Consider the following 27790-nt stretch of genomic DNA (forward strand, 5'->3'; position numbering starts at 1 on the left):
CTTCGGCATCTGCTTTGTCGGCAGCTGGCAATTCAACCACTTTACGGTTCGTCTTTGATTGACGTTTGCCTCCTAGTTTGCCCCCACAGTCCTTCAAACGGCTTTCTTCTGTAATCGCATGTTCATTGACAGAGGAGACGGTCTCCGTCTTGCGTTTGTTCTTATGTATTTCACGCCTTTTCTTGAGTGGACTATTATCACTGGTGGTACGTTCGGCTGGTAACTCACCGACGTCAAATGTTTCCTTTGCTTTGGATTTCTTTCTTTTCCCACGCTTTGCTGGTGAAAAATCAGTCGTGTCAATGTCAAACTTATCACTCCCCGTGCCACTGCACGATTGACGCGTTTTCTTCAGTTTCCTTCTTGCCTTCATAAAACACTTTCTATCTGTATAGGATGGCATATTAACGTATGTGTCGGAAAGGAGGCACACAGCGAGTCTGGGCTTTATCTCACTTTCTTCGGCCATATTTATACTGAACGACCAGATGTCCACAAGACTGCATCTCCCCACAATTTGAATATTTATTGTTATGTAAATAAATGTTATTTTTTCGAACACGGATTGGTTACAATTTGCATACACATAAAATTGCATATGCTAGCTCAGACGGTGAAATCACGTGGACTTGAATATTTTCCACAAGCTGTCCCGGTCATTTTACGTTGCTGATTGCGGACATTCCAAGCTCAGCCGTTGGAATCCGTCATGCTATTCATTCTAAGTGCCGGGACTATTTGCCAAGCTGGTCAAAATACGTTACTATCGTTATAATCGTGAATTGTGTCGTTCAAATACGGTTGTAATGATGCAGTTTGCAATGTGGTCAAGGCGGTTTTTTTATGTCGTCGCAAACGTCGCGTTGTGACGGTAAAATAGTGAAATGAGCAGACAAGTGTATAGAATTACATTCTTTATTACTTGGTTAATTTATTTGACTTGACGGAATCGAAAACAAATGTAAAATATCAGGTTCCGTACAACGTATTATAAACGCTTGACCGTCTGAGCAACCTAAATAGCAGGCCGTTTTTCAACGACTTAACCAGTTCGCTAGCTGGAGTGGTAAATTCTAGCATACCCATATTGATGGCGGTTTTTCACCGACTTGACCGGAAAAGGGTTAATAAGCAGACCGCGCATCATTCTCCCAAAAAATCACATTAACAAACCTCATGCACCAAATACAATTATTTTGTTTCAATTTAGTATATTCTAAAAGAAGTTTCAAATAACAACGAACACAACTGCATTGCTTAGTAGCGAATGATTGTGGTAGCGCAATCCGGTCATGTTGCGTTTTACAATTTTATTATTACCTAGTAATGATTATAATAATGTGCAAAAAATAAATTTGTTGAATTGTTATGAAATGCAAATAAATTTCAACTTATTTCATCGTAAGCGAATGATTCTGATCGTGTTTTCAACACTCGATGCTGTAGAAATGAATATCCGTCATGTTTTGACCTGACCTGACAGGTCAAATCGATAATTAACCAATGAAAATGGATGGTGCCAACGTGTTCAAATTACCATAATACATTTAAATATGTTAATGTTATTGACCCCAGCATGGAAGAGATTTGCCGATGTTGTACGATCTTTTGGCTTGGATTTTGATGGGAAAGCGGCATGATTTGTTTTTAAATAAAAAAAATAGTTGTTTTCAAAAATAAACTGAGCATTTGAAGAATAACTTAACATTATTTACAGCGATAACTCATTGTCGAAACGAAGCTAACCCATTCACGCTAGTCGCAATAAACATCAATACTCTTGGATAGGCGTCAATGATGACACCTTAAAAAACTGCCGAAAAATAGCCTTGGGCAGTTTCTTGGTCCCAATTTATTTTTTTTAAAACCCGAACTCCCGTTTAACGGCTCTGGGCGAATTTATGGCAGAACCCGGTACATTACCAGGTTGTTGCATTGGTTGATTTTGATTAACTCTTTGAGTGTCTTGATTTTTTGGTGTAAAACTTTGCAAATTTGTGTGTATTTTTGACTCCCGTGTGCGAAGCACAAAAGGGAGTCTTTGCAGTTACCCTGTCTGTATGTATGTATGTATGTATGTATGTATGTATGTATGTATGTATGTATGTATGTATGTCACTTTTTTTGTTCCACCGTTATCTCAAGAACCACTAATCAAATTTTGGTGAAACTTGGTACATAGATGCTCTGGGATAATGCGCAGAGTTGATTAGGTTTTGGTAAAAATCTATGAATATTAATTACCTAATTTGCATGATAATTAGCCGATTTTTAGCTGTTCCAAGACTGTTCCACTGATATCTGAAGACCCACTCATTGGATTTTGATGAAATTTGGCACATGGATGCTCTGAACTAGTGCGCAGATTTTATTAGTTTTGGGTAAAAATCTATAAATATTAATTACCTAATTTGCATGGTAATTAACTGATTTTAAGCTGTTCTATGACTGTTCCACTGATTTATGAAGAACCACTCATTGGATTTCAATGAAAATTGGCACATGGATGCTCTGAACTAATGCTCAGATTTGATTAGTTTTGGGTAAAAATCTGTTAATATTATTAATTACCTAATTTACATAATGATTAATCAATTTTCGGCTTTTCCACTGATATCTCAAGTACTAATCATAACATTTCAATAAAACTTGGTACATAGGTGTCATATGACACTGCCCATACCTGATAGTTTTTAAGGTAATATCAGTACATATTAATTACCTAATTTGCATAATTAATTAATTTTCAGCTTTTGTTATTTCGAGTAGTAATGATCACGTTTCAATGAAACTTAGTACATAGTTACTTGAGGACTGTGCAGAGACCTAATTAGTTTTTGGGTAAATATTTGTGCATATTAATCACCTTATTAGCATAATTAGTTAATTTTCAGCTTTTCACCTGATATCTCAAGTACTAATCATCACATTTCAATGAGACTTGCGACATAGATATTCTAGAACTATGCAGAGACCTGATTAATTTTGGAATAAATAATTGTGCCTCTTAATTACCTAATTTGCACAATTAGTTAATTTTTTGCTGTTCTATGATGTCTAAAAACCACTCATTGGATTTCAATGAAACTTTTAAAGAGTACCCATCACATTTCAATGAACCTAAGACTATGCACCATATTAGTTTTTGGTAAATATTTATGCTTCTTAATCACCTAATTAACATAATTAATTAATACTGATATCTCAAGTATTGATCATCACATTTGAATAAAACTTGGTACATAAATGCTCTAGGACAATAAACAGTCTGATTAATTTTGGATTAAAATCTGTTCATATTAATTCTCTAATTAGCATAATAATTAATATTTTTTTGGTTCTAATCACATTTCAATGAAACTTGGTACATTGTGCAGACCTTATTAGTTTTACACTTAAATCTGTTCATAATAGTTACCTTATTTGCATAATTAGTTTTCAGCTATTCCATCAATATCTCAAGTATAAGTAATTTCGAATTAATTTTTAATGTGTCTCCAAAACTCTCAGCACACGGGAGTTCTTTCTAAGCTTTCTTTGATTTTTAAATATATTTATTTGTCAATTTTGGACCAGATGAATATCATTGATATTTTTGCATTGGTCTTGGATCTTGATCAAATTTTTTGAAAAATATTGAAAAATCTATGCAGATTTATTTTGTGAATGGTGACAAAAGTTGACTTTGGTATTCAAAATTTTAATGATATGCAAATGATCTAATTAATATGCACAGGTGGTGTATACAACTATTTTGTGAATGGTGACAAAAGTTGACTTTGGTGCTCAAATGGTTTATGATATGCAAATTGCCTAATTAATATGCACATATGGTATATAGAACTATTTTGTGAATGGTGACAAAAGTAGACTTTGGTGCTCAAATGGTTAATGGTATGCAAATTACCTAATTAATATGCACAGATGGTATATAGAACTATTTTGTGAAAGGTGGCAAAAGTTGACTTTGTTTTTTTCAAATGGTTAACAAGTGCCATTTGACAGTTTTCAAGTTCTCTGTCTAGGAGTCTGTAGGTCTGGAGTAGCTTAGATCAAAATCAAGTGCACATTGATTTCTGTAATCTTGAAACTTCACAATTGCTATTTAGCAAGCACTCAAACGAAAAAATCAAAATCGAGACAAAAACCTTCAGGCAATTTAAGTGATCTGGGAAAAATAAAAGCTTAAGCAAACCCTGCCAGTGGCTGATATACATACAAATGGCGATCATAGTCTACAAAATCTCACTTCCCCCACTGATTTTGGTATGTCTGTGGAGTCTCCAAGCAAGCAATGTGTTAGCCAGAAGTGTATGTGTTGTGAGTGTTGATTCGTAACTCAATAAAAACAACTCCATTGGGCTGGCTTGTAACAGTATTTATATATTACCATAATAACACTGGAATTTTATTCCTGATTAAAAAGCTGTTTTTGGCCCATGGGCATGTATGCTTTAATAAACGCATAGTATTTATATTTCTTTCAATCACAAACAAATTTCAATCCAGTGTCTGCTCTAATCTATTCTCATCTAGACATGCCCTTCTAAGTACTGTAAATAGCTTTTATTATGTGAGAAACTTTTATTTAGTGAAAATTATGGAGTTTTGTATCATTTCTTTAAGGTCTCAATGGCACAGTCGCATCAAATTTTCATGAATTTTATCCTCGAGAACACTCACAAATCGTGAAAATTGAACAGTTTACAATAATCTTTTACCACTAATGCTATGGGATTATTTCATGGATAATGGAAAATATCCTCCTGGCGAGAATTACAAATGATTCTCCATCTCTTGGTGGGGAACAAAATTTGGTGATCTTGCAAAATTTTGCTCACCAAATCAGACAGGAAATAAACAGATTAAGAGTTGACTGTTTAAAATGGGGGAGAAATCTTTTCACGAATTCAGAACTTCTTGTTTACACTTTCTTTTATTCAGTATAGCGATATATTTATTTGCATACAACATTTAAAAAAAAAAAATCTTATTAACGAAAACTAGTAGCTTTGCGATAAGTGGCTTTCGCTGTAACAGGATTTCATAGCGGGTAGCTTTCGCAGGGAGTAGGGCTTTGTCGCGTTAATTGTTTTTTTCATCGTTGTTGAGAATTAAAGTTCTGGGAATTCCATCCTTAGGAGCTCTTAATTTGCCTTTATGATTTGTGCAGTTGCTCTGGCAGGAGTTCCTAAATAAGACCAATGCTCTGTTAATTCCCCTAGTATTACGTGTAAATAGTAACTGGCACTTCTGGTTTGCTTGAGCATGTATAAGACATAGTTTGGTTGCTCTTGTGTACCCGGGTCAAAGAAAGTTTTCAGTTATCAGATTAAGGGAAAATACTTTATGATGAGTGCATATTCATCAATCTGTTTGCAGATGTTCCATTTATTATTTTAACATGAGTATTTTACAATTAAATAACAGAGACTGTGACGTTCATGTCTTGTTGTATCTGTTCTGTACCTAAAAAGTGTCATTGGTTTGTCACTTGTTAAAGCACTTGCTAAAGTTTGGATATATAATTGTTTTCTGCCACAAATCAATAGTTTTGTCTTATATTATTATGATTACCAAGTACTTTATTTATTCCTAACAGGCATCCCTATTTATGTAGCTGCAGGTGTCCTTTGTACGTATCACGAATTAATTGTTTAACGTATTCGCACAGTTTGTCAAAGTTTAAACTGTGCGAATGGTGCTTTCATACGGGTATTGTGATAACTATTTGCACATTGATGAATGATGTTTTTTTATTTATTCGTAACAGAAAGCAGAACTTAATGTAGTGTGCTGGTTCCATGTCATTTATTATGTAGTGCCATACTTTGTGTGTAGTGGCATATTTGTATGCTGTAAACACTTACCGGTACATACTGTACTGTACATGTAAACTGATTAATTTTTGCTATGTGAGACCATTCATGAAGATAAATTCTGCTGACTCTTTGTTGTAGGACCCCAGTGAAATTATCATTGCTACAAAATTTTAAGTTTTTTTTTTTACTGATTTGCGTAATTCACAAAAATTGTCTCTTGAAGCAATTTGTGCTTGCACTGGTTTTGCATGAGGCGCTTGTCCATTTTTTCATTTTCTTCGGGTTTTTGGTTACTTGCCCAGATGTGTGATATCATATCCCCAGAATGCATTTTTGCAAGCTTTCTTTAAACTAAGAACTTCTGTGCAATATACTTGATTGACAAATGATAATTTTTCTGAAAATCCAACATGGCGGCAAATGTGAAAATCACAAGGCATTTGCAACTTGTTCTGAAAGATGTTAAATTATCTGGTAGGATGTTTATCAATCAATAATTCAAATTATTTATTTACCCAAGACTTGACATCAAATTATTTTGTGTGGTGTTAACGTCAATATATGATGAGCAAACCTGTCTACAAGGTTTCTGAAAATAGTATTATTGGGTGGAGTGGGTGGTACAGGATAGGAGTATTTCAAAAGCAAACATCAGGGACTTTTCAAAACTGATGAAAACAAATGTTTAAAACACTCAAAAACAGTACTTTGGTCTAGTTGTTGAGACTCTCCTGAACAGTGTGATATATTACCCCTACATGTGCAATATATATAAATTTGGTTGTTCAGGATTGTTGTATACATGTCGATGAGTTTGTGTTGTTTTCTCAACTTCAGCTATTTTCACCAGATCTTCGACCAGTGTTCTACAGCAGCTTGTGCAGAGCTCATAGAAATACATGGTGCAGTGGTGCACGTCTTAGCAACATAGAATATTCTGTGATGTAGCTCCGCCCCATAGAATAGTGAGAAATGAGATTAGGATTAGGCTTATAAACGAGTGAAGTAATTAATGCAGATTATATGCTTTAACCACATGAGGCCTGTTACATTACCCTGGATGTTTAATAAACTGGTACGCATAGATTAGATTTGTGTCACCTCATACAATGTAACTAGGTTAGTTTCACTCAACTGGAATTTATTCAATCCTACATTTTATGAGGTGAAACATTACTTCCTTCTACATTGTACAAGCCTTGATTCTGGTTCTGCATAGCAAGTAATCGTTTCCAAGATTAATAGTGTACTTCAGTAGTGACTATTAGGTTTATATACAGTAATTTGTGTTGGCTGAAATCCTTGTCTAATAACTCAGCATTCACAGGAAATATGTATCAAAGGTTTATATTAATCTTCAACATTCATACTGCCAGTGTATTTGCATGAAATTTTTATTTGGTTGATGGCTGCTGGGTGCTTCAATGCTGTGTACCTCTATTTTTGGATAACATCCTGTAAACTATATTATCCTAGAACAGTATATGTCCTAAAAATGAAACCTAATCCTCCAAACTTGTATTGGCAACTTTGGTACTACAGGTAAATCAGCCAGCTGACTAGTAGAACCAAACTTGTATTTGCAATATGGAATACAATTTAGCCAGCTGACTACTTACTTCTCCATATTTGCTAATCAAATGGTATACATGTGTATGCGCATCTGAGATATCAGCGTAGACTTTAAAACAGTTGTATTTTAATGATAAAATATACAGTGAATCAATTTTGGATTTATGTGTATGTCTATCAGAGGAAACATGGTAAATGTGTTAATCTACTGTTTCCAAAGTGGTTACTTTCTGCTAATACCTAATAAATAACATACTGTGGTTATTTTGGTATCACGTTTAATCAATAGTTTATAATATAACCCTGGGGAATTACATTCCTGTGACCTGGCATATGGATGTATTTTCTATTAATGATGTGAGACCTCAAAGTTCTCAGTAATTGATTGTCTTGTACTTATGAGAACACTCTGAAAACCGATCAGCTGTTGTGAAGGTTCTGACATTGATTCATGCCAAGAAATAGGTCGCTTTATTTTCCTATTTTTTAATTGGATAATGTTCTAGATAAACTCAATTTCTCGCAGTGTCCTAACTCAGCTGGATGTCCAGTATTCTGGTTAATCTATAAATGCTGCCTTCAGCGGTATTTGTTTAAAATGCTGCAGGGCATCGACTGGAGAAACTTGACAGCGGTGGGCTGGCCAATCTGTCGTAGGTGGACTGATAGTTAAAGGGAAAACTTCCAAGCACAGGGATTGCACCAAAGAATCATAGGACACTATTGTTTATGTTGTTTACAAAGTTAATCTATCTTTTGTTATCCATTGTAATTTCAATCCAGAATGTAAATTTGTTGTGAGATTAGACTTAACTGGAAGTGCCCCTTTAACTGAAATTTTATCTCTGCTGTAGGCAAGACAAGACAAACAATCGCCAAATGGAGATTTGGCGCCCGAAACTGTTTGAAATTTTCGACCACCGGGCATTGCCGAACACCACCAGTAAAGATAGAATCGAAAGAATGGCATGGCTAGACACTTTCTCTGCGGTAGACGCTCGAAATCTTGTTCTTGTTACAATTGATAATAATGAAAACATGTGAAATCTGTGAAATCAAACGTTCATCTGTTGATTTTCTGGTTGTGAAATACCTACATTTGTAGTTTGACCCTTCACACCTAAACAAACCGAGTGCACACGTGTGATGGCTGTAGTTTCATAATGCGCATATATTTTATGGTCGCGTTAAAAATCGCCAAGGTTATATCATATTCTGCTAACTCGTTATTTGTGTAAGCAATCGCAAACTATCTTCGACATCAAAGATGAGCTAGACAATGTCCTTTTTAGGATTAACTTGGGTTGAAACAAAAGGAAATAAGCCAGTTAAGAGGCTTAAGTGGCCACTTGAGAGGCGTTGTGGATCCTTCCGTTAGTACCTTCCATGGTAAGATGAATCAGTCACAACCTACAGCATGTTGAAATATTAGGAAGTGATCATGCACTGGCTTAATAAACACAGGTAGTTTTGATTTATTTGTATTTTAAATTGCATGAAAAAAATGACATTATACTTCCACAAGATACTGCCACAAGAACCTAGTCATATATACTTTTACTATCGGTAAATACATGTATAAATAAATCAATCAAAGAAAGACAATTCACTTTTACTTTGTTCATTCTACACATCATAAGATTAACCAGAAACAAGACTATGGCGACGTTTCTCAAGTCCCTCATTGGAGGCTGTAGGTCATACATTTAAAATAAGAATGAACAACATATGTGCACAACATTCATTTCGCGCTGTTGGGTGCATATGTAAATTTAAAATTAGCCCAAGACACACAATTCCTGTCCTGGCTACCATTCTCCATAATTAGTAGTCCAACTAAATACAGGAAATCTACATTTTCTTTTCTCAGTAACCAGTTTATCTTTAAAGCTATGGTATCCTACACAAATTGAGTAAAATGGTATATAGATCTTCACACTCTCTTGCATGGCTTTAAGTAGTGTTCTGTTCTCAGAAGTATTGGGGCAGCCAAATTACAAACTCGCTAGCGAATTGGTTAACTGCTTGGGTTTTGACTAAACAGTTGGCTTTTGAATCTCGCTGGCGTCGTCTTGTGGCCACGCCCACTTTGAGCGAATCTATATAACAGCGCGTCATTCGTCGGTTAAATTCAAAAGCCAACTGTTTAGTCAAAACCCAAGCAGTTAGCCAATTCGCTAACAAGTTTGCAAATTAGCTACTCCAATACTTCTGAAACTTGCTGTAATTATCACACATGAAATTTTGTTGCATTTATTTACTTGTATGATATCAACCATTAGATGGATTGGAATGCAATTTGATACCAAGAAGCTTTATGATGAGTTTCAGACCTGATTAGATATTGGTACAGATTTGTGCATATTAATTAGTTAATAATAATGATATGCATAATAAGTAACTGATTTTAACATCGAAAAATGGGGATAGGAATGAACTTTTCCACAGACTTCACCGTTTTGTATTCTGTAAACAGCTTTAATTATGCCAGAAACATATTTTCGTCAGTGAAAATCCTGAATTTTTTTATACCCTTTTCACCACCAGTTTGCTTTTTTTTCACAAAATGCACAAAATGATTATAGTCTGCACTTTCCTTTAGTAGTAGATTGGGGCAAAAATGGACAAATTTTTGAGAAAGAGCTGAAAATTGGCTCAAATTTTGTCTGCTCCAACATTAGGGTTCATTTCCAGAAATATTGGATATATGATATGATATGAAATTAAGGATATATGAAAAGTGTCTGCTGGTGAAAAGTTTAACAGTGAAAATTTCACTGGGTCTAATGTACAACACAATTAATAAAATCCCCAGATTTCCAGCAGCAAAAATTAAACTTTTGTCTTTTGTATATTTGGTCAGCAAAGTTTCTCAAATTGCTAAGAAATATTTCTGAAAGTGAAATTTAATTGTTCAGTTATAACAATTATGCAGGTGGTGTTCGGTTCGATAATTAGTTGCAGTGTTATACACACCCTCCCTGCAGGCCATCATTTAGCGATTATCTTGGTGTGGCAAATATATTTCTTTCATTCGTCAGACACATCTAATTCATCTCCTGATATTTAATTGACCAGGTGTTTCTACATGTTTTTTCTGTACTCAATTTGTTACTGCCATCTGGTTTATTCATGTGACATATATCTGAACTTTTTACAGTGTGGTTTAGAATGATATTGAGAAGAATTCAAATTGTGTGGTACTGAGCATGTTACTGCACATGTGTGCATTGCATTATGGGAGACAACCTCCTATTGTGTGTACCGGTAATAGAAAACTAATATCGCGTAGGAAAGTCATGAAATTGAATGTTAATTTGTTGAAATGTTTTAACAATATTAAGATTCAAATCAATAAGATTTTTGTCTCTTGTCACTGAGCAAAATTTCCAAATATGAAGAAATTTCAACATGAAAACCTGTAAAAAAAAAAAATGCAAATGTTGCCCATTTTGTATGACTTTTTTATCAAAACATTTTCCAGAGATTAAATTTGTTAAAATATGCTAATGACATAAACTGATAATAATGAAAGCATGCTGAAGATAAGATCTTCAGTTTGACCATAACTTCTTTAAGGTAGAGATGCAGTTTATTTGGCTTGCTTTTTAATTGAGTAATTAGACAATGAAGATGGTATTATATATCCAACATGTTATATATTTTCTGAAAGCTTATTATACAAACTTTGTAAAACTTGTCTTTATTTTAAATATCCAGAATGCGTTTTTGATTTTGGGTCAAAAATATGCTTTTTTGGACAAAAGTGGTTTAAAAAAAATTAGCTTAAAAACTTCAAGTCCATTTGTGGGTAAAATTACATCACTGGATACCTTGGTATACTACTAATTCAAATGCGTCCACTCATCTCTCTAACGGCTTTCAAAGTCGCACAGCATGACCTCAAAGTTCACTCTTTTCTATTTTTGCATAATTTATATATCCATGTTAATTGCGGACTTGTTATTTTTGTTCCACTCGCCGTAATAAACTGTCCGGACGCATTTTGAAGGGGGAACACCTTGTCAATAATGTGTGAAAATTTCGAGGCAAATGGCCAAAGCGTCTATCAGCTATTTTAATTTAAAACCCAAGAATTCACCAAAAATAGAAGACGAGAAAAAGGCTAATTTGCATATTTGCGCGTTAAACCGGGATTTACTGCTTTGTCATACTTTGTCATACTTTCTAGACTATTGAAATTGAAAGTTGACGTATAGACATAGACATTTTATGTAAAATCGTTGGACCAGAACAACTGCTCTTGAATATATAAATCAGAAACACGTCATTCATACCAGTGTTTTGATGGGGTCGGTAAAAACACGTGGCAATGCCCAGTAAATATGACGTCATCTCATGAATTATTAAACAGGGGGCGGTCCTAGGAAGGTGACCTTTTATCACGATCAAAACATCATGGCTTCTCTTCGATGTATTTTCAATAAAAAATCTACGAGTATTTCAGAGCCTATGGTTTACCGTGAAGAGTACAAAGTGGGATATTAAATTATTTATCCTTGATGATTTTTATGTAGTATTGAGAACCAACTCCAGGAAGCGAACGCACAATAATGAATAATCGCGTAATCCTAGAATCGAAACGCGAGGCACATAAGTTTTGTTCATCGTTTCCAATCCCATTTTTCCCACTGCAACATATTTGTTAAAAGAAATATTTGAATTATGTTCGTTTTTTAAGGAGGCATTTTTTTATTTTTCCGATTTTGGCAACGCCTTATTCAGGGATTTTCTAAGACAGTCGCAGACAATCAGTGCACGGATGTACGTACAAAACATGCTGTTGTACTACCGGCGACGGTCGCCTGCAAGAAGAGAGCTCCAGCTCCTAACGTAACAGTTTTAAAATTTCGACCGGTTTTAAATAATTAGTGTTGGAAATCTGACATGTTTTAAGAGTGCAAAATTAAGGTGCATTTTCGAGCGGTCGAATTTTTCTGAATAGAAATCGGCAAATGAAAAAAATAGGAGTGCGAAACAGTGTGCTTCGGTAGTTTAAAAAAATGGAATGTCCGTCAAATTTACATAAACTTCCCCATTTTTCACGGAAAAAGCAAAGGTCGTGGCCGTGTTGCAGGCTAAAAAACTCAAAAATCAAAACAAAATCATCAATCAGTAAGTATTATGACAAGGAAAACAAAACATCAGACGCGGAGAAGCGGTCAGCGCGTCAAAAGAGTTGTTACCGTAATGTATCAAGTTACCTCTCTCTGTGATTAAATTTTCATTGAAATTATTTGGTTGTTTTCAATTAATTTTAGCGTACCTTTGCAATTTATTTTAGCATTGTCAGTTGTTTGCTTCATTGAATTAAACGGAGTTCGTCCGGTTGCAAACAAAGCTGTCTCGCATCACCGAGCAAAACTTGCGAATGATCGAAGTACAGGTACCCATTGGACAAAAGATACACAAAAGTTTGTATCTCCCCGACCCAGTGCAATATATCCGGTTAGAATCAAAGCTCACGTGTCCCTTATTTGAGGGACCAGATTCTGCCGTAAATTCGGGATGGGATTTAGAAAAAAAATAAAATGGGACTTTTAAGGTGTATTTTGGCGTCATTTCAATCATACCTAATGCCTAAAATAGAGTCTAAGTTTTACCGTAGTCATTGACGCCTATTCTAGAGTATGATGTTTATTGACTAGCGTGAATGGGTAAGCTTCGTTTCGACTATGAGCAGTTATCACTGTAAACAATGTTAAATTATTCTTCACATGCTCAGTTTATTTTTTGAGAACAATTATTTAAAAATAAAATCTCTCAGTCAATCAGAAACTCGGATTCATGCCTTCAGGGAAAGTCATGTTTGGACGCTCACATCGATTTGTTTTTCGTTCGGTGGGCTGATGCCTTCAGTGTAGCTTTTGCATCTTCCGACATAGAAATCATCTGAATCTTCTTTCTACCTCTCTTTCTTTTCACACCACGCATAATGTAATGATAAAAATTAAGAAAAAACGCTGAGGAAATATAATGTTTGGTTTGCTAGCGAGCGAGAACTGATTTGAGAATAATTGCACATGCGCGTGAATTGAATGAACCCGTACAATCTCGATTTGCATATTGTCAATCAAAGGTCTTGTTATTTGGTTACTCATGCAAATTAGGCAATTGGACATAAACATTGCCACGTGTGAGTGTTTTTTATTTTTAACCAGAAAATAAACAGCAATTTTAACGGTGTTCCAATAAGAATTCATTGGTCAAATTTTCACAGAATGTTCTTTAGATAAAAATCTATATAAAAAACGAAAAAAACTATTTTTGATTGAAATTCACAAATAAAGTGGGGTCGGGTGAACTCTTATGCAGTTAAAACTTTTTCTTGTACCTGACCAGATTAATGTGCGCTTGCCACCTGTTTGGGTGTACTTAGAAATCTACTGCAATTTTTGAGAATGAAAGATAGAAGAGAAAACAAAACATTTACCGTATTTGTTGTATTTGTAGCATGTGTGTTTAAGAAAATGAATGATGTGAGTTTATGTTCAAAATAAGATGTATTTTGACAATCTTGTATACAGTAAAAGCAATTTTTTTTTTTTATCTATTGAAGTTGTGCTACTAATAGACCAAATATGGTATACGAATCGTGTTTCTTGTTAAAAAGGAACCCTAAACCCTAAAAATGTTGCAATGGCCACCAGGGACCAATGCCAATTGATTTAATTCTTTGAAGTTTATGTTAATTTTATGCTAATAATATGCATGTTTTGAGACAATTTTTTCTGCTGATAGGTATTCTTTTTTAGTGTTAGTACTTTTAATAGTATAAGATTTTTTAGCTTTGCTGTCGACTTTGTCGAGCGTAGCTTATCATATGAGTGATTGTCCGTCCGCGTCAATGTTTTACTTTTTCGACTTCTTCTTGAAAACTACAAGCCTGAATGCTTTGATACTTGGTATATATGTACCTTGACCTCTCTTAGATTTGTTCATTTCATGACGATATCTTCAATTCTCTAATTTTGGTGATTATTAGTCCCCGTTCGGACGGAGTCCGAAAACGGGGACTTATGTTTTGCCCTGTGTGCGTCCGTCCGTCCGTGCGTCCGTCCGTCCGTCCGTGATCACCTGTATCTCGAACATGCATGGACCGATTATGTTCAAACTTCACTCATACATCATACATTATATGGGACATATGCACATGCATTTTTTTCATGATCCGATTAACGATAGCTGAATAGCGGCCATTTTAAGGCCGAAAATGCATCAAAATCGCACATTTTCACCATTCCGGACCCGGATCTCAGTTATGCATGGACGGATTTCGTTCAAATTTGGTACATACATTAAACATAATAGGACCTTGATGCACGTCATTTTTTTTTCCGGATCAAGTTCGAAATGGCCGACTGGCGGCCATTTTGTTTTAAAGAATTCAGTTCTGGATCCGTATCCGAGACATGTCTGGATTGATCAAGTTCAAACTTCACACACACAAGGTACATCATGTCACAAATATGTATGTGCATTTGTTTCATGATCCCATTAACGATAGCCAAATGGCGGCCGCTTTAAGGCCGAAAATGCATTGAAATCGCACATTTTCACCATTCCGGACCCAGATCTCAGTTATGCATGGACGGATTTCATTCAAATTTGGTACATACATTAAACATAATAGGACCTTGATGCACGTCATTTTTTTTACAGATCAAGTTCGAAATGGCCGACTGGCGGCCATTTTGTTTTAAAGAATTCAGTTCTGGATCCGTATCAGAGACATGTCTGGATTGATCAAGTTCAAACTTCACACACACAAGGTACATCATGTCACAAATATGTATGTGCATTTGTTTCATGATCCCATTAACGATAGCCAAATGGCGGCCGCTTTAAGGCCGAAAATGCATTGAAATCGCACATTTTCACCATTCCGAACCCGGATCTCAGTTATGCATGGACGGATTTCATTCAAATTTGGTACTTACATTAAACATAATAGGACCTTGATGCACGTCATTTTTTCCCCCGGATCAATTTCGAAATGGCCGACTGGCGGCCATTTTCTTAAAGAATTCAGTTCTGGATCCGTATCCAAGACATGTCTGGATTGATCAAGTTCAAACTTCACACACACATGGTGCATCATGTCACAAATAGATATGTGCATTTGTTTCATGATCCGCTTAACAATAGCTGAATGATGGCCATTTTAAGACCGAAAATGCATTAAAATCACGTATTTTCACAATTCCGGAACCAGATCTCAGTCATGCATGGATGGATTTTGTTCAGATTTAGTACAATGTGTTGTACATATGCAGGTGCATTTCGGTCATGATCTGCTTTGAATGTATATGTCACTCAAATATGAACGGAACAGGGACGTGTCATTGACAATGACTTGTTTTTGTCATTTTTGGTGAAAAGTGATATTTTTGAAATCTTGTTGAAAACAGCAAGTCCTGTTGCTTTGATACTAAACATATTGTTCATTTTCTAATGATGTCTTCTGTTCTCTAATTGAAATGTGCATTGCTAACAGCGGAGCTATCTCATCTGACAGGCTGCTTGTTTTGAGAAAGAGATTGACTGCACTCTGAGTGAACATAGTGATTGACATGTACAAGTAATTGTTGCATTGATATGAAAAAAAAAACTGTGTGACTGTGCAGCTGTTGCTTGATAGTCACCTATATAATAGACATGAGTGTCTATGGTTTCACTTGGCCTTTGTCTATGTGACGTAGTTTGTACTAGGGATTCGTGTTTCTGTTTTCAGGAGTATCGTAATCACTAATAAGAGGCCAGTCATTTAAATTCATAGGGGTTGGATGAAAGATTTATTAAATAAATAAATTGCAATCTAGACACTAAGAAAAAACAAACACTGCATGTAAGTAATTGCAGGAACAAAATCATGGCACATTTAAAAAAAATAAAAATGCACAGACATTGCGGAAAAAAAGTCTCGCACTCTTCCATCTCCATGAGTTTAAATGGTTGAGCCCTAAGTGTGTTTTCTTCTTCTAAATTCACTTGTCAGTCAATACATGCTTTTTATAAAGGCAAGATTACTCTTATGTCCAGGTGACTTGGCATGTATGCTTGTACGCTGGAAGAAATGCTGTGCCTATACATGCTTTATTGTAAGCATGACATGTGAATGCAGTGTTGAATAAACTCTGAACTCCTGAAATCACAACGAAAGCAAACATTTTTGGGTCTCTGTTGAAGCATCTACAGCCTATGTTGTTGTAAGCATGAAAGACTTTGTGTATGTGAAAGCAATGGCATCTTAGAAGCTCACGGCATTTATAGTATACTTTGGTTTATAAGATGTGACATATTTTGAGAAACCTCTGTCATTAACTTTAGAGCAAAAATTTTTCCCTGTATACAGGATACATATGTCCCACCACCAGCATGGCATGCTAAGGTAATAGTTCTTTCGTGTGATCATTGATGTATTTTTTTTTTTTAGGGCTAACCATTTTAATGTTTAATGATAAACTTAACAAACTAACAATCTATTACTGTTACTGTTTCATTGCAGAATTTACCCATGAAAATATATGTGAAAAGCAACCAATTGGAAAAGCATTATTCAGGGCTTACTGTGAAACAGATGTGGAACTCAAGAAGTCTATCTCATTTCTGGATAAAGTTGTAAGTCATACTATATCTGAACTATTGTTACGTGTACAGCTGTTTGCTACACTAGGCTCTAGTCTGTATTGTATACTTTTTGCCTACATTCATAAAATTGAAGTTGGGTATTTGATTGAGGGAAACATAATATTGACTGAGAAATTTGCAACAAAGCTTGAATGGCAAAAACACTGAGCAGGTATCTTGCATTAACAAATAAGCAGCAGCATGCATTCTTAAGGATGCCCGGTGGTCAAGGAGAAGATACGTCGTGATGTGGAGCTCTACGATTAGGTGCTGTGTGCAAGCGCCAATTCGAGTCATCCAATACAGTACATGTTTACTTAAATTTGACATAGTATTTACCCTGCCGTTTATTCAGTGTTATTAACTAGCAGTCACCATTACTTTGCATACAACGTTGGAGATGTCAATGATGGTACAGCTGACTAGATTGAAAAACCATTGTAATTGCTGTAAAATAGGATCGAAATGTAAAAAAAAAAAAATTGCATTTACAGTTGTTCTGTTCTGTGTGATCTATTTCTTGGGATTGCTTAAAGGGGCACCTTCCAGTTAAGATTAATTTCACAACAAATTTACTTTCTGGATTAAAATAACAATGGATAACAAAAGATAGATTAACATTGTAAACAACATAAACAATAGTGTCCCATGATTCTTTGGTGCAATCCATGGGATTGAGCGGTTCCCCTTTAAATATTGTGTTTGCCTCTTCATCAAATTGTTGATTTCAAAACATTATGGTCATACTATTTTCTGTATCACTTGCATTATTTGTACTAATTAGAAGAAAAATATTTCCCAATAAAAACAAAACATGAAATTGGATTGCACTTAAATAAAAAAACTTCTACTTTGCTTTTAAAAAAAATCAACTACCTATGCATATCAGTTAAATCTAGGTCAAAAGTTCAAATATGTGTCGGCGACTTTCTCCAAGTCGAGTTATAATAATACTGTCTATGAGCGTTTGTGCAGTTTTCACATAATCACAGGTCATCAATATTTGCTATGTCACATTGCTTTGTTGAAGCATCAGACAACTTGCATTATAATATCATGTATGATTTGAATAAAAACAATCATTTCCAAATAAACTATAGTTATCTAAATGTATGTATTTCTGGAGATTGCGGGAGCTCAACGCCTGGCCAAACCATAGAGGTCTAACTGTTTGAATTTTATTATAGTCACAAAACTGATTTGGACGTACTGCCATTAAAAACAAATAGGAAATCTCTGACAGGACATGATAGACTCCAGAAACTTTGAACCAATTTCATTTAATTTTTTTTTTTCACTGACGTCTGGTAGTTAGTCTTTCTATAAATTAGTTAGTTGTACCTGTTTGTATTTTAACAGGACAAATGCCATTTTTCAGATGACTTATTTAAAAGCTATTTAATGAAATCGACTCTTCAGAACTCCTCAGAGCTTGAAGCGAGATGAGGTAGCTCCTCTGAGCTTCCCAGAAATGGAAACAGCTGTCTTTCTTAGACATGCGTGTCTTGTGGTTGGAAGGCCAGTTGTATATGTTGCTAACACTAATAATATGTGGAAGTTGTGTCAAGTTATACATGTACATTAGTAATACACACAGCTTTTGATTTGAGAATAGTATTTTGTAAAATGATCCTAGCATTGTGTAGTATTGATTAATTATTTAAAGGCTGTCATACCACTAGTTTGATTGCCGAATTATTTCCATCAAAAGTTGAAACTCAAATCTCGTCTTATAATAAACTATCATATTTGTTCGATACCACGTCCTGGACGATCTTTTGGGAAATATTTTAATATTTTTTGGTGAGTGCTGGCTTCCAAACCTCTTGGGCGATTTTTTGGAGTGTTTTTCCAGAAAGCTACATTCCATCAAAACATAATCACTATACAGTTAATTTGGTGAGGAGATAAAATACATTTTTCTGTTATCATTATGAAAGCTGTTAAAACAATTTCATTACTCGTTTTACTTTTTGAAAAGTGCTATTCATCTCTAATAAAACGTTTCGCGGCAAAATCAATGTCAAAAGAACCTACTTCAATTTCTGTAATAATGAAAATTACTGCAAAGCATTCTTTGTGATGACCAATATTCTAAAAGATGCCTCAACCTGTAGATAGCACCTCACAGTATTCTGATTTGTTAATGACATTAATCTCAGGTCAAATGACATCATGGAAAGTCAACTCCACCCAAGAAATAATGGCAGATCTCAGCTTTGTCTAGAATCAGCGTTCTAAAATATAAAACTAGGTAGAAGTTTACATATATTTCATAGCAAACCAAAGGAATAAGATTTTATGTATTGAACCATGACTAATAAACAACCACGAAAAAATAAGTTTTTACTGTACATGTATGTACGTATTCAGCCCAGATGGCCGTTTGCGTCACCACATATTGTTCCTTAATGGTGTTTGTTCTCGTTAATTAAAGACTAAATTAGTGTTGAACCATAGGACCGAGATGGATAAAATTTCGAAGACCAAGAAAAGCACAATTCTTTGGTCGCTCGAAATTTAAAACCAGTACTTTAAGAAAATCAGCTAAATCAAGTGCTTAAATTTTTGGAGGGGCGAAACTTTTAGCTAATGATTATCGGTACCTATTCATAGGCAAGCTTTTAGTTGGGTGTGGTCATGGACAATTATGATAATGCATTCCTACTAAATAGGATATCATAATTATGTTTTTCTTTTATCAGAGAGCTTATGAGATAGCATCAGATGAAGACCGTGTCTCAACAGGTCAAGAAATCTATGATATGTACCTCAGTCAAGAAGTAAGTCTTTTTCCAAATTTTTTTTTTTTAAATCTCAGATCAAATTTACTTCTTTTTAATTCACTTTGGTTTTCAGGCAGTGGATATTGTGACACGCCCACACAAAAATGTCGTGTTCTGAAAAAAAAAAATCATTATAGCTATTGAATGCCTAAGAGTATTAATTTGTGACATTGTACAAAAGTATTTTGAAGTATAATACTCCTTGGGTTTTAGAAATATCTTTTCATAGATATAGCTTTCTATTGTGTATTGTTAGTTTTGCACACACAACTTGTCCAGATGTGGTTGATGGAAGTTTTAACAAATTGACTCACAGTGATTGTTTGAATAAAAATGATTCCCTCTCTGAACCATAACAATTGAGCTGTTCCAAACACATGGTTGTCACAATGATAGAGATTTTGACTGATGGCTGATGTAATTACATGTTGCTATTATTGGACAAATTTTCCTTCGATGTAAACATTTTACTGAAATGAAGTTTTTCTAAGGAATCTTCTCTGTTAGATTATATTATCCAGTATGAAATATGAAGGCTACATAGCTACGAATTTGATTCCGTCTGCTAGAATTTTATTTAATAAAAAAAATAATTACATTCATATCAGTGCCATAGCAACCTTAGATTAATTAAAAAATTATTTTGTCTTCTTTTTTTTAAGTTGACACCCAGCCACTATAATTCATTTTAAGCTGAATACTGATGAAATAGTGTTTTTTATTTTTCAGTAGATTGAATTTTCAATGATTTCTCTATTAAGTGAAAAGATTGAAAATAAATATATATTTAATAAATGTTGTCTTGGCTTCTGAGATGCTAATAACATTGAGAATTTTTTCTTTTACTTGACATCATTTTCACATTTCATATATCAATAATACAACTATAATTATATATAGCTATAATTATATGTCAGCTGTGTCAATTCACATCTGAGAACAAATATTTGCCCGTTTTTAAACTTCTATTGATTCCTATTAAAAAGTTCCAGAAGCGTGGATGACTGGATTGTTTCTAGCAGCGAATGATTAGATGGTGTATTTGTTTATCACTCATATTGTACATTTTTAATCTTGCGTGCTTTGATAAGGCCAAAAAAAATCCCCCCTTCATTGGTTGAAAACTGCGCTCTCACTCACTTTTCTCATAAACGATGAAGTGCACCACATACGATAGAATGGTGAAATGTTTCTTTTTCTTTTTCAGCGAATGGTTTGTTAATCCAAATTATCCTTAAAGCGAGAGGGTCGTCACCTGCGTACGCACAGGAATTGAGTCCCAAGCGACGATAACAACACACACTAAAAACGCAAAGTGTCATGGGTAGATGCATGTTTGTAAACAATGACACGCTATGGCCACCTGACGCATGTGCGGATGACGACTCCCCCCTTTAATAAATAAATTCAAAAGAATTACATACATCATTTAGAATTCCTCTTGGGATGAGAAGCAAATCCTCTTTTTTTGGCCTAAATAAGAATTTAAATGTGACTAATAGTTGAAATAAAGAAAAAAAACAAAAAAAAAAAACTGCAAATATCTTGATGTATTTCTCAGTGAATGAAAAGTTACATCATAATAAGCCGAAAAGAACAAATAATGAGAATGGAGTACTGGAACTAGTTTCCAAAGAAACAATAACTTTGGGATTCCCTATAATATTAAATACTACTCTGGCGGCCATTTTGAAATACAAATAATTCAAGTATTTTTATTTGGGTTTTCAAATTGGCAGTCACAAGAAATAACTTCTCTTTATATTTTACTTACAATATCATTTAACAGCTGAATTGCCTTGACATTTGTGATGTGCACACATAATTTATTTAATTTCATGAAGATACCAGCAATTTTCAGCAAGTGTATAAAATAAAATAATTCTAATTATGACTTTTCTTCGAAAATTTCTCATTGGATTATTTTGATTTGCTTTGATGCCAGTTTGTTGATGCCATGGATGTTCCTCTATCTGATTTGTTCTCCTGCCCAGTTTAAGTCTGTCACCATATTGGATTGTTAGTCCTTTTCCTGCCAAAATGGTGGCTAGTATTTTCCCTCCAAGTTTTAAATATAGTGCTGTATTATTTAAGAACTTTTATTCTAAAAGGGACACTGAGATTAATACAGTACAAGTAGTATTAATTGAAAAAACATGAATGATTATTATTATTTTATATGCAAACACTTGTTCATTGTTGGTTACAAATAATACCACATTTACATTACGCTATGTTTGCCCTGTATGTGCATTTTTTTGTATTTTCTTTTGTTTTCACAATTAGCAGTTATGTTTATTTTTAAGGCCATGATCGTTTTATTTCCATCAGTTATATAGGCAACAAATGATCATTTGTTAGACTTAGAAACTCGTGTTGTGAATTAATTTACACTGTTGATCATGAGACCCCAAAAATTGGCCTGTATTTTTCCTCCCAAAAATGCTCATGATAAAAAAATAAAAGCATCTTGAAATGGTAAATGCATCTTCTATTAGGGATTAGGCTACTAATAGTTTTTGGTATGCTTTACTTATAGTAAGCTGCAGACGCCTTCTTGGGAAACCCCTGCGAAATGTATCATTATTCATATTTTAACTATTCAGGATACAGTAAATGTAACTGTAGGTGCGTGTGGTCTTCTAGAGCGAAAACGAAATGATGTTAATATGAATTTGGTTTATATTTTACAGTCACCAACAGTCGTCAAATATATAAGTACAGAGACGATAGCAGCATGTAAAGAAAATTTGTCGTCTGAAACCAACAACAACAAAGAACTTTTCAGTGACTGTGCATCGTAAGTCATCACTTTGTTGTTGTCATGACAACAATCCACTGGGTGGTCAAATCTTGCATCTCTAGATCTCTGTTTCTTATCAGATCTGTGTATTGCCTCAGTGATTGTGAATGTCAACATGATGAACGCTTGCATTTATTCAGAAAATTTGATTTGTTTTACAGTATCAGTGGAGACTAGACACAAGACTAACTCGTGTACATTGCACGGTTGGAAAATGTGACAATTTGGCGAAATAAAAACATTAGAGATAGAAATAACTGTAGAAAATGAAAAAATCCAAAAGTTTTTTACCTGACAAAAATTAGGACCTGTATTTTCTAGGCAAAATTTTGCTAGATATATTACTAATACTATTTGACAACTTTTATCCAATTCATTCATTCAGGGCTTGAAATCAAATTTTCTTGAAAGATGACTGGGTTTTCTTTTTTAAAATTTGGTAGACATACAGTGAGTGATATTTGGTAGTCATGCAAGCAAATGTAATTTTGAAGACAAAATTAGGTAAAATCAAATTGTAATTTCTTTGTTAAATTTCTATATTAGTCCAGTTGGGTTACTTTTTCAAAATTAGTTGCTAATGGTATCTCTCGTACTGTAAAATCTGTATTAGAAACTGTTGCTTCTATTAAAATGGTTGAATGCAACCGAGGGGATGCAACAGAGGCTTCTAATATAGATTTTATGGTATCGACAGTTAGTAGTCTGTGTACACCATGGGCTGCTGTTAGTTTTGCGCCCTGACTGGTCCATAAACACAGTCCAGTTTGTATCAATCTAGAGTTCCTGTTTGTTATATAGCTGGTAAGGTTGTAATAGTTATGCTACCTATGTTTCTATCTGGCAATTAGACTTAATTTTAAATGCTTACATTTCTTGATCAACAAGTTTTAAAAATAAATGAAGGACGTTTATTTGGTGATAATAAATAAGTGGGTTTAATTTTTGTGAAAAGTTGACAAAAATTTACTTTAGTGTTCAATGAGTAATACTAGTATGCAATAATGGTGCTCAACTTCAGGAGTGTAACTGTAGTTGTTCTTCCAGTTTATTTATTTTCTCTATTTTCTGTTTTTTCACCTTTCTAGAGAAGTTAAAGCTTATCTCAGTGAACAGCCTTTCAAAGATTTTCAAGATAGTATGTATTTTTCTAGATATTTACAGTGGAAATGGCTGGAAAAGTAAGTACATGTTTGTAGTGTACCTCCCAAAGTGTAATTGAATCAGTTTATTTTGTTGATTAAATCCGGAGTTTTGGAGGTTTTGGAATTGTTTATTTATAAATATAATTCATTCATAATTATAATTCATTATAATTCATGAGTTGCGTTTTTTTGCTAATTTTGTATTTTTTCTCTCTAATATCGAACCGAAAAATGTTTTTGTTGTTGTTTTACCAATTATAATCATATGGATATAAAGGCTATGCACTTGTAAACTAAATTGTTGGAAGACATCATTTACTATTTGTAATTAATTATCATATATATAGACTGAGTGACCTGACACATAACCATGTGCTTACTTACACATATGGTGCATTAATATTTTATATTTATTTACATGAATTAAAAAAAATGCACACGCACATCTTCTTGACCCTTTAATTACGCCAGTGTTTTGTTTAATGTTTTGAAACCATTAATTATTATAACTATACAGATATATGCAAATTTTAGGCAATATTTTATATTTAAACAATTTGCAATTAGTGATATTTTAATAATTCAGTGTAATTTATCATAGTACATATGTATGTTATATTGCACTCCCACACCAAACCTTTAGTAGGTACATGATCCGTTTGCATGACCATATGGTTGCATTGTTTATCATATTTCTATATAGTCTCGTTAAGAATTACATGGTATTTTGTTGTCATTTTTACAGTCAGCCAGTTACCAAAAATACCTTTAGGCAATACCGGGTGCTGGGAAAGGGTGGTTTCGGTGAGGTGAGTTGTAATATTATATTGATTTATTTGTTTGTTTCAGTCCATTGTGACAGGATTTACAATAATTTACTTTCGGTAGCTGTTACCATTAATATTGAATATGTACTGAATGCCATATAACTTCAAATACTACTGAATACTCTTTTTACTGAATACTGAATTTATGTTAAACACTACTTCACTAATGCCTAGGTACAATGCTAGTAATATCTCATTAACCGTGAATACCTAGATCTACTGAATAATATTATGTACCATAAAGAAATAGTCTTAACCTCAAATTATATGGTGTTTCAGTCTCTGCACTGTTATTCTAATGCCTAGGTACAATGCTAGTAATATCTCATTAACCGTGAATACCTAGATCTACTGAATAATATTATGTACCATAAAGAAATAGTCTTAACCTCAAATTATATGGTGTTTCAGTCTCTGCACTTGTTATTCTAATGCCTAGGTACAATGCTAGTAATATCTCATTAACCGTGAATACCTAGAACTACTGAATAATATACTAATATACCGTTAAGAAATAGTCTTAACCTCAAATTTATATGGTGTTTCAGTCTCTGCACTGTTATACTAATGCCTAGGTACAATGCTAGTAATATCTCATTAACTGTGAATACCTAGAACTACTGAGTAATATACTAGTATACCGTTAAGAAATAGTCTTAACCTCAAATTTATATGGTGTTCCAGTCTCTGCACTGTTATACTAATGCCTAGGTACAATGCTAGTAATATCTCATTAACCGTGAATACCTAGAACTACTGAGTAATATACTAGTATACCGTTAAGAAATAGTCTTAACCTCAAATTTATATGGTGTTTCAGTCTCTGCACTGTTATACTAATGCCTAGGTACAATGCTAGTAATATCTCATTAACTGTGAATACCTAGAACTACTGAGTAATATACTAGTATACCGTTAAGAAATAGTCTTAACCTCAAATTTATATGGTGTTGCAGTCTCTGCACTGTTATACTAATGCCTAGGTACAATGCTAGTAATATCTCATTAACCGTGAATACCTAAAACTACTGAGTAATATACTAGTATACCGTTAAGAAATAGTCTTAACCTCAAATTTATATGGTGTTTCAGTCTCTGCACTGTTATACTAATGCCTAGGTACAATGCTAGTAATATCTCATTAACCGTGAATACCTAGAAGTACTGAGTAATATACTAGTATACCGTTAAGAAATAGTCTTAACCTCAAATTTATATGGTGTTTTAGTCTCTGCACTGTTATTCTAATGCCTAGGTACAATGCTAGTAATATCTCATTAACCGTGAATATCTAGATCTACTGAATAATATTATGTACCATAAAGAAATAGTCTTAACCTCCAATTTATATGGTGTTTCAGTCTCTGCACTGTTATTCTAATGCCTAGGTACAATGCTAGTAATATCTCATTAACTGTGAATACCTAGAACTACTGAATAATATACTAGTATACCATTAAGAAATAGCTTTGACCTCAAATTCATATGGTGTTCCAGTCTCTGCACTGTTATACTAATGCCTAGGTACAATGCTAGTAATATCTCATACAGCATAGTTGTAGAGTAATGTATAGTTAATTAGGACATTGCAGTCTCAAAAAATGTCACTAAAAAAAGTTTTCATAAAAATACTTTCAAAATCTGAGTTGTCCATAAATGTAACTGATTCTCTACAGATAATTCTTGTCCAAAAATCCAATTTGTCTCTACAAATTGAAATAGTTATAATATTAATATTTACTAATTATTCTTCCTGTATCACAGTTTGCACATTTAACTTTAAATCAGATAATTGTGCACAATATTCTCTGTATGGTTCTCAATATGTTGATTACGCCCTCTAGTGTTCAACTTAGTAATGCTAATAGTTTATTGTTTTTTCATTGCAGGTTTGTGCATGTCAAGTTCGAGCAACGGGGAAAATGTATGCATGCAAAAAGTTAGAGAAAAAACGAATAAAAAAAAGAAAAGGCGAAGCCATGGCATTGAATGAGAAACAAATTCTCCAAAAAGTTAACAGTAGATTTATAGTAAGTATGCATACATTTTTGCAAAAACTTCAGAGACTTGTGGCTGAGAGTGAGTGGAACGTGCAACTTTCATCCCTCAAATAATGTTCCATTGTCTTTTATCACATCAGCTGTTCCAAATACCTTGGTTCCATAGATCCATAGAAGTGATTAATAGAACACTATTTGTGTGGCTGAAACAAGTTTCATTTTTCTCTCCCTCTCATCAAGATGTTGGCAGCCATTTAGGTCTATTCCTGTATCACTGCCAATAATCTGCATTTGTACTGAGACTGTGCTTGCAGTTATTTTGATATCTTATCAGCAGAGTCATTTCTATTACTGATGGACCTTCATCGTTCATCCATTAACATTTCAACGTTGAGTTACAAAAACTTAAAAGGATCATTAAACACTTTGTCATTTTATCATTAATTAATAGTATTTGAAGACATTGAAGGCATGATTTTATTACGTAATATTTGCATTGATTGTGCAGCCAATAATGCTCAGACATTTGTAGCTCCATCTGTTGTGGTTGAAGTGCAAGGTTCAAACCCATTCTTGGTTATATTTGGCACCTTGGCTAAGTTGCAAAGTCACAACCAAGGTTCAAAATCTACACGGTCAACTTTCAATGTACATAAAACAGTGTGGGTTATGTGCGATTTACAATGATAGCTGTTTCTCTTCTGAATAAAGACTTAGACAAGGTCTACTGAAATGAACAATGGGTCACATGATCGAGCATGGTAGAACCTCTAAATGACTTGAAGATCAATTTGCATATTTTAGAGAAAAATTCTGGATTAATTATTTGTATCAGTTAAATGTTACTGCGTTTCTTTAAGAGTTTGTGAATTTCATGCAGTATTTATTTGATGTCTGCAATGTTGTGAACATGATTACAAGATTAAGATGTATTCTGACTTTTTTTTGCTGCAGGTTAGTTTAGCATATGCATATGAAACAAAAGAAGCTCTATGTCTAGTTCTTACCATTATGAATGGGGGTGATCTGAAGTTTCACATACATAACATGGGCAACCCTGGCTTTGAAGAAGAACGTGCCCTGTTCTATGCAGCAGAGATTACATGTGGATTGGAACATCTAAATCAACTTCGTATAGTTTATAGAGATCTTAAACCTGAAAATATCTTACTTGATGACTGGGG

General features: G+C 34.0%; 1 protein-coding gene across 1 annotated transcript in view; it reads left to right on the top strand.

The window, feature by feature from the left end:
* LOC100374101 (G protein-coupled receptor kinase 5) overlaps positions 1–27790 on the top strand; it is a 58127-nt gene that overhangs the window by 18309 nt on the left and 12028 nt on the right. The window contains exons 3-9 of the mRNA XM_002742043.4: positions 16924–17036; positions 19751–19828; positions 22525–22631; positions 23723–23815; positions 24525–24588; positions 26496–26636; positions 27561–27789. Of these exons, the coding sequence (XP_002742089.2) occupies positions 16924–17036; positions 19751–19828; positions 22525–22631; positions 23723–23815; positions 24525–24588; positions 26496–26636; positions 27561–27789 (825 nt within the window). The remainder of the gene's footprint in view (positions 1–16923; positions 17037–19750; positions 19829–22524; positions 22632–23722; positions 23816–24524; positions 24589–26495; positions 26637–27560; position 27790) is intronic.

Source organism: Saccoglossus kowalevskii, chromosome 10, assembly GCF_978046115.1.
Source record: "Saccoglossus kowalevskii chromosome 10, keSacKowa6.1, whole genome shotgun sequence".
In the NCBI taxonomy this organism is placed as follows: domain Eukaryota; kingdom Metazoa; phylum Hemichordata; class Enteropneusta; family Harrimaniidae; genus Saccoglossus; species Saccoglossus kowalevskii.